The following is a 12,070-nucleotide window of genomic DNA, read 5'->3' as shown; positions in this document are numbered from 1 at the left end:
GTGATGACTTCAGGGTCTTCCTAACTAGTGTGTAAAGTGCTCCTTTCTAGTCCATAGTGTCCATAGTGTACTCTAGAGGTTCATAGTGCAGTCTAGAGGTCCATAGTGTAGTCTAGAGATCCGTAGTGTACTCTAGAGGTCCATAGTGTACTCTAGAGGTCCATATTGTAGTCTAGAGGTCCACAGTGCTGTCCAGAGGTCCATAGTGCAGTCTGGAGTTTCATGGTGCAGTCTAGAGGTCCATAGTGTAGTCTAGAGATCCGTAGTGTACTCTAGAAGTCCATAGTGTACTCTAGAGGTCCATATTGTAGTCTAGAGGTCCACAGTGCTGTCCAGAGGTCCATAGTGCAGTCTGGAGTTTCATAGTGCAGTCTAGAGGTCCATGGTGCAGTCTAGAGATCCATAGTGCAGTCTAGAGATCCATAGTGTACTCTAGAGGTCCATAGTATACTCTAGAGGTCCATATTGTAGTCTAGAGGTCCACAGTGCTGTCCAGAGGTCCATAGTGTAGTCTAGAGGTCCATAGTGCTGTCTAGAGGTTCATAGTGTAGTCTAGAGGTTCACAGTTCAGTCTAGAGGTCCACAGTGCAGTCTAGTGGTCCACAGTGCAGTCTAGAGGTTCATAGTGTAGTATAGAGGTCCATAGTGCTGTCTAGAGGTTCATAGTGCAGTGTAGAGGTCCACAGTGTAGTCTAGAGGTCCACAGTGCAGTCTAGAGGTTCACAGTTGTATTCTAGAGGTCTACAGTGCAGTCTAGATGTCCATAGTGTAGTCTAGAGGTCCGTAGTGCAGTCTAGATGTCTGTAGTGTAGTCTAGAGGTCCGTAGTGCAGTCTAGAGGTCTGTAGTGTACTCTAGAGGTCCATAGTACAGTCTAGAGTTCCATAGTGCACTCCAGTAGTCTGTGCTATAGTCTAGAGGTCCATAGTGCAGTATAGAGGTCTTTAGTGTATTCTAGAAGTCCATAGTACAGCCTAGAGTTCCATAGTGCACTCTAGTAGTCTGTGCTATAGTCTAGAAGTCCATAGTTCAGTCTAGTAGTCTATAGTATAGTCTAGAGGTCCACAGTGTAGTCTAGAGGTCTGTAGTGTAGTCTGGAGATCTATAGTGTAGTTTAGCATCCCTCCCCATAACTAGGAAACAAAACACCCTTCCTCCATCTTTCTCCTGAGATCATGCCATTATAACTAAAGCTTTCCAGAAAGTGAAAGGTGTCTTTAAAAACAGTTAGTCTTCATCAATAGTGTGCAAAATAATTCTCTGGACACAGCTGTCCTTCCTCTTGTTAGCCTTTGCTGAAGCATATTTTCTTGATCACATCTTCAAAGGGGCCTATGTAAGAGATGGGGATTCCTGACACAAGTAATGGGGATTCCTAAGTGGAAGTAAACTCAGAGGGGACCTGGAAGTACCCTTCTGGGGCTAGGGCTCATACTATGCAGAGATGCAAGGGAAAGTTTCAAAGGTCCAGATCTGAAATGAAGTGACTTGAAAGAACAGATGGACCTGTTAGTAATGAATCATACTCAATTGTTCCCAGTAGCAGGGCGTGCCCTTAAAATAGTCACCTGGTGGCCCATGCACGCGTGCCCCAGGACCCTGCCTACCTCTAGGTCACCCATGACCTTCTTAGGCCCTAACTCTCCATCAAGGAATTGAGCTAGATGGTCTCTAAGACTTGCTACTGTGGAGCGTCATCCCTTAGTGGCTCCAGAGACCAGACTTGTTCATATTCTTATCACTTTCTAAGTCCTCCCTGGAGACCTTGTACAAGAGCTCCCAAGAAGAGTGCTGGGGCGAGGGCTGAGTTCCACTCATTTGTGGTGTGATTTTTCTGTACCTCAGTTTTCTTATTTGCAAAATGTCTCTCAGACACGTCTCAAGGGTATGATGAGGAAAAATAACAAGAGAGAAAGAGCTTTGGGGAAAAAAGAGAAAACCCTTATTCGGATATGAAGTAAAAATGACGTTTTCATTTAGGCCATTTGTATAATTTAGACTGTTCCCTTTCTAGGCTGCAGCCTGAGAATATTTCCTCCGTGGTGCATGGAGGGGAGCTGTCACAGATTTGGTGCAGTCCGTAGTCATCTCCAATGACACGGAGCAGAGGGGAGAGTGCGGCGAACAGGTCATTTGAAATTCCCTTTGAAAGCATCATTAGCCAGCAGACCTCCTACTCTGCAGATGGGAAAGAGGGGCAGACCTTGAGTGAGGAGAGTGGGTGGACAGAGGTTAGCCATTACGTGTCACCAGAGACCCTGCACGTATTTTAGTTCCTGCCTAAAAGTGTTGTTCAGCTTCTATAATTATTTATCCTATTCAGGGACACAGAGAAGAACATTTCATCTAATATTTTTCTCTATAGGAGAAAGCTAAGCTGTTAACAAAAGGTTTCTGACCCCCCTTATATTACAGCATTCTTATGAAATAAATGTTTTCATGTCTCATCATGTTACTTTGTTTGAAAATCCTTTAGTACTTTTACAAAGTAATAATTTTGTTCTGTTAGCTCTGTGCCACCACAAAACATCTTTCTCAACTTCCCTCCTTCAAAAACTTCTACAAATGTGCTGGACAATATCTCCGAGCCATTCATTTCTCTTCCCCTCGTGGCAGAAGAATCCGCTTACATCATTTGGCAAGACCTAATTAAAGTCTACTGGAATTTTTCTAGTTATTGGGAACTCAGCACCTCATAAGAAAACCTATTTTATTTCCGCACTTCTCTTCTGACAGCAAAGCTCTTCATTATATCCTACCAGTATTTATTTACTTTTTTTTCCTCTTGTCTTTATCTTATGATTCTACATTTTTTTTAAAAGCCATTGTCATCCACACGTAGCAGTCCCTTCGGATAATGAAGATGGCCCACCCTCATCTCTTTCAGGCCTAATACATTCTCAGATGTTTCTCTGTTCTTTCCATTACAGCTTGCAGATTTTTACTAAGCTACTATTTCACATTTCAGATAATCTTTTAGAGAATCAGAGAATCTTTTTACTTCCCTTGCAAACCTTTCCCAGTTTCCTGTGAAATCTTTTAGCCAGCATGCTGTGTACACGTTTTGCCTCATTTATCATAAACATGTCTGTACAGAGAAAAGATAAATCCTTTACTTACATAAAATTGCTTCTCAGCCTAAATCTCTTAAGTAACAATAAAATATTCCTTCTCTGTCCTCACTTTGTCTCAGCTCCCACTGTTCCCCCCGAATTGCCTTCTGACATCTTATCCCTAGAACTAAATTTTAGAAAACATTTAATAGGCAAGTGAGCGATCTTCATTGCATATTCAAAAGCTGAGGACGTGGATTGTGAGAACTGAGAGTGCAGGCCCGGCCTGGAGAGGGCGAGACGGCCACTGTGGGCTCCGCCATTCCCCTAGTGGCTCTGTGTGTGGTGATCCCTTTCTTCATAAGCACAAAAAACTACTTAGAACACTTACTAGTTTTTTGAGTAAAAAACGAATCTGCAAGCGAGATCCAGTTGAAATTAGATTCATGAGACTAGAATAAAAACAAATCTGTTTCATCTGGGCAGCACTGAGGAAAATAATTTCAAAGAGAAGGTGCAGACCCCCCTGACGGTCAGTCTGCGAGATAGGAGAGAGGATTTCTTGAGAGTTTGCAAGCAGGGAATGTGGCCTGCTATTCAGAAACCAGTTTTACCTGCCTAATTGTATAAAGGCAAACCGGGAGCAGGAGAGGAAACGGGAGTACAATTTGGTATAAAAATATGTGCAGTTTTCCAGAATTACTTGGGGGTAGGGGTATTCCTAAAAAAAAAACAAACCCAGATGATTCTAGACTTTAGAGTGCTAGAAATATGCAGATTGTGAGATTTCCTTATAATGGAATTTTATTGTTAGAAACACATACTCCATTTCCTCTAGTATCTAAAAAGGTAATTAGAACCTGGAACCACAGAGTATACACAGTCTATTTTAAGATTACAGCTCAGTTTGTATTATAAATATCATATGTTATATGCTATATCAGATTACATAAAAATACATGGTATTTTGAAAAATATCTTCAACTCACCCCAAGTATGGCTAAGAAGGAACCAGTGATTTTTTTCCTCTTTTTTTTTTTTTTTTTTTTTGAGACAAATCTCACTATGTCACTCTGGGTAGAGAGTGCTGTGGCGTAATCATAGCTCATATCAAACAACTCTTGGGCTTGAGTAATCCTCCTGCCTCAGCCTCCAGAGCAGCTAGGACTACAGGTACCCATCAGAATGCCCTGGTAGTTTTTCTATTTTTGGTAGAGAGAGATCTCACTTTTGCTCAGGCTGTTCTCCAACTCCTGAGTTCAAGCAATCCACCCACCTTAGCCTCCCAGAGGGCTGGGATTACAGGTGTGGGCCACCACACCCTGCTGACGTTTTCTCTTCTGAAGCCAGTGCCTCTAACCTGGCTGACAGCATGACGACACCCCTCCCTGTCCATCTGTACCTCTGTGGACCCACCTGCACCCCAACTCTGTCTCCCCAGTTGATGTATAAGAGTTTTGAATTCATGGGGATTTCTTCAGTCATTGCAGTATTTTTGGTGCAGTTTTTCAATGTATACTTTTAATGCTATGCCCCATTCAAATGACCTGTACAAACTATAGTTTTTACATGTTTTTCTAACAAAGTAGATGGTGATTATGAAACATTGATGATATGGGGGAAAAGAACCACAAAATTTACTTTTGGCTATTTGAAACTGTATCTGACAGTCACGTTTATCCTCTCTAACCTCTGCTGAGGCACCCTGACCAAAGAATAAAGCTTTGTTTTGATCCCGCTTATAAGAAGATATAAATAAAAATTCAATTTTCCTTATACCAAATACATTTTGACCTAGGGCATGGCATGCCCCTGTGATTTCATAAATTATTTATTAAAAGTTTTCAGATGAAAAACACAGGCTTTGGGACCCCATAGAACATTTGAATTCTGGATTCTCCATTTACTTCTCTTATTAGTCCTGTACAAAAGGCAACTGATGGTTGTGTTCTGAAGTATATACCATGGATGCTGAGAATTACACGAGAAACTTGTACCTGGTTTAGAAAAGAGCATAAAGTTGATAAATACTATCCATCTTTCTACTATTATATTTATAACCTCGCAGAGAATATTTAACTGTAGGTCCTTCATTTTTCTAGGGAAAATATAACTGAAAAAATGTTAACCTCAGAAACAAAGGAGCAAAAGCCCCCGGTGTGGAGGCCCCAGGAAACGGCTGAATCGCGGCCGTCTGTACTATAGATGGGTACATTGTTTCATTGGAATTAAGGATCAGCTTATTCCTTTGTATAACGAAAAGGAGATTTTTTCAATGTTTATTTCCCCAAATAGCCACCCCAAACAAAGAGATTAATGAAGTCACAATCCCTTCACATTTCATTAAATTACATAAATGCCTAACAAACACTAATGTGGATTATTGCAAGCTGTGTTTCTGATTTGGCTTCCCTCCTACTCCCACCCTCCTACTCCTAACTACAGTGTATTATGTCTGATGTATGCCGGGTGTTTCCGGGCTTGCAGACAGCGAGGTTTGAGTGCATGCTGCATGAGTCATGAACGTGGATGTCCATTTCTGCTGGTTCTGGGAGGCCCGCAGCCCGAGCTCTCGCAACGGCGGTTCCCAGCCCCCTCAGCGCCATCTAGTGTCCGATTGAGGTGTGGCCGCCGAGCACCTGCACGCTGCGGGAAATAAGGACCAGGCAGCATAGCAACAGGGCCAAGCTCTTCTCTCTCCTCACATGCCGCTGGACTTGTGAAAACTTTAGGTCCTACCCAAATCCACTATTTTGCAAATGAGCTACACCCAAGTAAATGCCAGAATACCTTTTGCATTCTAAGGGCTCAATCAAATGCTGTTTGCTTTTACTGCAAAGATTTGCGTTGCTGCGTTTTTACGGCTCACAGCTGCCGTTGTGCAGATAGGCTTTCTGGAAATGAGGGTTTTCTGACGATCCGCGTGGAACCACAGCATGCTGCTCACTGTACACATGTCCTGTGTTGCTGTCAGGACTGTCGTCATCCCTCCCTCCGTATATTTTATTCTTCTCTCTCTCTCTCTTCTTTTCAGATTGTCTACAAAGCCTGGCTCTGTTCCCAGTATTTTGAAGTCACACAGTTTAACTGCAGAAAGACAGTTCCTTGCAAGCAATACTGTTTGGAGGTTCAGACGAGGTGTCCCTTTATATTGCCCGACAACGATGAAGTCATCTATGGAGGCCTCTCCAGTTTCATCTGCACAGGTACAGTGCGGGCAGCACGCGTGGGATTTTGTCCCAGTCTCTTGTGGTTTTGCCTTTTTATGTGGTGTTTGCTTTGCTGTTTCCTGCCACTGACATAACCTTGAAGATGCAGCTGGTAGTTTTCCGTGCTTTCATTAATAGAAGCACTGGAGATAACCCTGCCAGGGCTTAGAAACGGTTCAGCCTTGACGCCACATTGTCTGAGCTATAACCAAGATGACCATGATTAACTTTGCAAAAGGATAATTGTGAGGACAGAACATTAGCACTCCTCAGAGATCCATGCATGTGACTGAGAGTAGGTTGGATTCTGCCTGCATTATCTTTCCATTGCGTAAGAACCGAGGGTGTGATCAGGAGAGTAAAATTATGTTTCTTCAAATTGGTAACAAGTTTATGTACCCATGTCTATTTTCTGAGAATTTTTTCTGCCTTTTTATCTTCGAAACTTATTAAAAGCACACAGAAATAGCAGCCAAAGTTATTGTGAGTGTGTGTGTCTGTATTAGAACCATACAGTAAGGACAAAGTACAATTCTATCTTATGTTTTCCATTAACTTTCCAGTAAACTTTCCATGTTTACTTCTTTGAGAAAATGACTCAGATTAGGCAAAACACCAATATCAACACTCATTTTTGAATATTTATAAGCATTATATAATATAGATTCAAAATAAGATGTAAAGGATAAAAGTAGTCTGTCTTTTAAAATAAATAATAAGTAGACAGTGAGAACAAGATGCTTTGCCGTGTTGGCGTGATAATCAGAGTTGTTGGTCTATATTTTCTTTTAGTAAAAATAAAATCACACAATATCCTCGTAACTATGTAGTTTAGTAATAATATATTTAGTTTCCCAGTTTTCAGGATAAAGCATTATTGTTAAGTCGGGACACAAATGTCCTCTTCTGATGTTAGACTTCGTGAGAATCCTCGGAAACAGAGTGACATATCAAGATCTCAACACGAGCATTTATCACAGTATTTCTGGACCACTTATTTGAACACGTAGCCATTATTTGTACTGTTCTAAGTCTAAATTATTAAGCTAGCCAAAGGGAGTCCTAAGAACCCATCCAGAGAACCAGAGGGCCATTTCTTACTCTGTCCAGACTTGGGGAAGGACACCTGACTAAGGTGAGGGAACGTGGGGTTCCGTTCACTTTGCCCTGTGTGGTCTCTCCTAGGACTATCTCATCACGAGTAAACTAGTAATAGCAGCAACCTCCACACCACGTCAACTTGCTATGAGGATTAAACATGCCATACATCACTAATAGACCACAGTCCTAGTACACAGAATGTTAATCTGTAAAATGATTTCATGATCATTTTTGTTATCCTACTAGTTTATGCTTAGAGCATTTTTTCATGTAGCTTCTGTCTGCTGTGAGGAAGAGGAGAGAGAAAGAGACAGAGAGAGAGAAAATGGATAGAGGGAAGGAGGAGAAAATGAGTATATTTTTGCTTTAAGACTGAGGCAAAATTCGCCAGACACAGTATTCATTTATCTTGAGCTTCACATAGAACCTTCCATAAATCACCATGAAAATAAAGCCTTAGTTTTTTTGACTGTGAGATAGTCAGGTGCCTGTGATATTAGGACTTCCAAGAACATTGTGGCATTTGATGTGAAGGCCATGTTTGTGAATTCACATGCAGACAGTTTTTTTCCCTAGAGGTCAGTAGCTTCTACCAGGTCCTCAAAGTGGACTAAAAAACCAAATGAAGGGCAAATGATTATTATCTTTATCTTCTATTTTTTCCTGGTTTTTACCTTTATTTGTGAATCTGAAATATATGTTTGATTGTTCATCTCTTTCTCCAAACACGTTCAAGGCCACCAGAATGCTAAGGATAGGATTAAATCTCTTTTTGCACAACATGGGCAGAGAATCCAAACTGTAGTTTTGATTGTCTTTGAGTTTAGTAAAAACAGCTTTGTCATAACCAGAGCTACGCCTTTAAAAAAAAAAAAAAAAGTAGGAGGAAAAGGAAGATTTGTTTTTGGGTCCAGAGAAAAATGTCATGTCTATTAGAGGGCTTCGGGGAAAATCTCATCACCGAGAACCTCACGATTCTTGTGCCAATTTTGTTTGGTTGGGCTCATGGTTCTTTCATTACTAAACTGCTCAAAGTGTGCAGAATAAATTCTGAAGGCTTTTTGTTCTGAAATTCTGCAAAATAATTTGATGAAAAACATAATTTTCAGGAAAATCTCCTCTCCTGATGTGCGGCCCAGGCCTCTTAGAAGACCCTTGTCTAAGTTGGGTGTTCCTTAGCATGTACTGCTGGGCGCTGAGGGAGGTATTTCCACTGCTGCCCCTCACTGCTGCTGCCTCCCCTGGCCTTGGACTGCCCTGGACACGGGCCCCAGAGTGGGCTCCATCTGGGAAGGAGTGAGAGCCACTCCTGGGAGCACTGGGTGAGCAATGGAGCCAAGTGGCTTGTCACGCTTCTAGGGCAACTAGTGAGACTAACACATGGGTTCCATTTGTTCCAAAACTTTAATAAGTCATACATTTTTGGAGGCCCATCTCCCAAAAATGCATTTTCAAACAACTTACCCTTTTAAATAAGTTTGGAGAGACCATGAGTCATCTCAGGTCCCTTCATGCATTTGGGAGGAAATGTCTGCAGGAAGGGACCAAATACATAAGAGAAATGGAAACACTTTTTCTAGTTTCCCAGCTGGCTGCCGATAACCAAGGCCACATGAGTGACAGGCACCCAGCGACTTCATGTACCCACAAGGACCAAAGCTGTTCACGTCTTACTGAGTTACATGCAATGACAATCACTCCACACAGTTCTAGAAAAGGAATTCCCCCAAGTAAGTTGACCTGAATCTTGCCTCTGGTCATTCTTCTGTTTAAAAAAACATAATTTTATTTCCATTCTACATGCTAAAATATGTAATCATTGATCATTAAGAGTAGAAAAAAATAGATGGAGTTTCTTCAACTTCAACACCTTTCATCATAATGGTTTTCTACTGTTTGAAAGGTGTTCAATTCAAAGCTTCTAGAAGAATAGAGATTCCTCCCTAGGATGCTGAGGATTCCCCCCCACACACACACCTGTCTTATCAACATCAATATAGAAGTCTTCCATACGCACAGAACTGCATATGGCCTGTTGGTGTGTCCTTCACGAGGAGACCAGTTTGATTCAAGGTGCATCTCCTTGATGACAAACTGGTGATGTGGTGACTGTTTCTCTTCAGAGTCCCTTGTGCACAGCATGTTAAGGGTATGGAATTATAGGACCTCAAGTTCTTGCTTTCACTGTTTTATTAGACGTGGTACCTTGATACTTAGGATTCTTTTCAGTCTCAGGAAAAAGTGAATATCTTGGAGTTGATATGAATCATGTGGAAGGTTCAGAATGTTCCAAATTTCTCTAAATCATCAGGAGTTACTCACAAGTTGGGTAACAATTATTCCGTTCAGTACCCGGCACAGATTTCCTCACGGTGCTCATAGTACTTACCCAAGCTCTAGATTTGAAAGTTGAATAACTATATATTTTTTTAATCATCTGCTACTGTGTGTGCCTGTGATCCTTATTAGTAAGCCAATAATTTATTCTGGAAAATGAACTATCTGAGAATGTGTGTCTGTCACGGTGAAATGTCTCTGACTAGGGAGGCTACAGAGGTCACCACCAAATGTTCTGACCACGGACCCAGCCAACAGGGCGTCTCCCACATGTTCAATTCTGACTCTGTTTTAGGAGATAAAAGAAAGACACCCCACCTGGGATTTCCCTTGGTTTTTCTGTGAAAGAATAAAACTGACACGCTACTAGAGGAGCATTTGAAAAATTAATTAGGGAGAAATCTGAGGCTCTGTCAGGGTGAGGCCTGGCCTTTCCCGTTCAGCGCTTCTCGAGGTGGGTTCTGTTCTCGTCTCCAGCTCAGCGCACAGACGCGCTACTATTTTGGAAACTCAGTTTCTTCATCTTTAAAGTGAGGAGGTGGAAGTCGTTTCTGGAGTCTGTGGTGTCAACCCATCATCGTGGTAATTACATGGGCTTCCCTCTCCCCACTCCCTCGCCTCGTTCAGCCGTCCCTGGAGGAATTCTTGATTGCTTACCTGCAATCGTGCACCAAGATTAAGGAAACAGAAGCAGCACAGTAGCAGGGGCTGTGGGCGCTATGGTAACGAGCACTAAGAAAATTACCGGTTGATTGATGGATACAACAGACGTGATTTGCGGCTCCATTTTTTTGTAGGGAAATTATTGAAAGAATAAAAGTAAAAGTTGGTCTGCTGGGGGTTACTGACAATGGAGCTAAAACACACTTTAAGAATTCTATGTAAATTCTGCACTCCATTTTTTTAGCTGTGACAAGAATAAGGTTATGTTTCTGTCACTGGGGAAAATACTGTGGGCTGCTGTTGTCCCTTCACCATGACAGGCGGATTAGGATGAGATGGAGGACGGGAGCCCCCTGGTGGCCATGTTGCGCCACTGCAGAGCCCCGAGGCGCTGCTAGTCTCCTGCAGTGATCACATTAGAAAGAAAATTTAAGATGCTTCTGTCTCACCGTTTGCTTGTGAGCAAGCAAACCACTATCAAAGAAGAAACGTTTTCAAAATCCAAGTCTGATGGTGACCAGTGAGTTGAGAAAAAATTATAAAAGACAGAAAAGAATTCCTTATTAAGAGAGTATTTTAGTAGGAAAAATTCTGCCTGCTGTAGATTTTAATTTGTACACTTATACAACTTCCAGTTTATATATTTCCCCCAGTGTGTGTACATTGTTAAAAAATAATGCAGGGCCTTTCCTTTGTAAATAAAAAGAACAGTATGGGGATGGCATCATTTCATGTCATGCAGAGTCTTTTAATAAATATATCAAAGTTTAGGCCGAAAGAGAAATGTGAAGGTTCATGGTATAGCCAGGATAAAATAAAGGAATCTGGGATACATTATTCTAAAACCTTAAAATACACTAACTTCACATGTTGGGGACATTTCTTCCATTAAAACACTGTACTTTTGACATTTATTCAAGTACATATATTTAGGTTTGAGTTCCCATACATAATTCATACTTCAGATTGATTTTCCTGACTTCTCTGTCCATATGTATTCCCCAAAGCTCAAGTTTGCCGTTGGCAAGGGAACAGAAAGTAGGGGAGAGGCTGCAGTGGGAATCGAATGTGGGAAGCCTGCCAGCAGAGACGGATTCTGGGACATCACAACCACTGCAGGGTTTCTTTGTCTCATCTCTCCGTGTGGCTAACGTGCTGAGACTCTGGGAACACCCACTCCAGGGCTGCTGAGGGCGGAAGCCTGCGTTAGAGACCAGCTCTGGCCCAGCCTGGCAGTGCTTGGGGAAGGGTGGCTGTAGAGAGGGTGCTGCATGCCTGTCTGTGTAGAGCCAGGAAGGCACCTGCACCTGTATATCCTGAGGGTCCTTGCTAGTGAGCCGGGAAAGCTACGGTCGGGCACACTCCACCCTCCCAGGTGCTCTGACTGTGCTAAGCATGGCCCTCACAGGCTTGCTCACCTCCACAGATTTTGGAGGAAATCCTGATGTGCTTCAAGTTATTCTTCTGCTTTTCCTCCCGGTACCTCATCTAACCTAGAAGACCTGAAAGGCATTAGGCAGGGGGAGTGGAGAAGACCATGGCTAGACCACCAGGGGGTGCGGAGGAGACAATGCCCGGACCACCAGGGAGAGTGGAGGAGACCATGCCTAGGCCACCAGGGGGCGCAGAGGAGACCATGCCTGGACCACCAGGGGGCGCGGAGGAGACCATGCCTGGACCACCAGGGGCCTAGACCACCAGGGGGCGC

At 42.6% G+C, this 12,070-nt stretch overlaps 1 protein-coding gene across 1 annotated transcript in view; it reads left to right on the top strand.

Annotated features, from left to right (window-relative positions):
- FAM155A (family with sequence similarity 155 member A) overlaps positions 1-12,070 on the top strand; it is a 614,278-nt gene that overhangs the window by 580,830 nt on the left and 21,378 nt on the right. The window contains exon 2 of the mRNA XM_003789615.3: positions 6,087-6,258. Within this exon, the coding sequence (XP_003789663.1) occupies positions 6,087-6,258 (172 nt within the window). The remainder of the gene's footprint in view (positions 1-6,086; positions 6,259-12,070) is intronic.

This window comes from Otolemur garnettii, unplaced genomic scaffold, assembly GCF_000181295.1.
Source record: "Otolemur garnettii isolate 467f Iridium unplaced genomic scaffold, OtoGar3 scaffold00034, whole genome shotgun sequence".
In the NCBI taxonomy this organism is placed as follows: Eukaryota; Metazoa; Chordata; class Mammalia; order Primates; family Galagidae; genus Otolemur; species Otolemur garnettii.
This window is presented reverse-complemented; position numbering and strand designations above follow the sequence as displayed.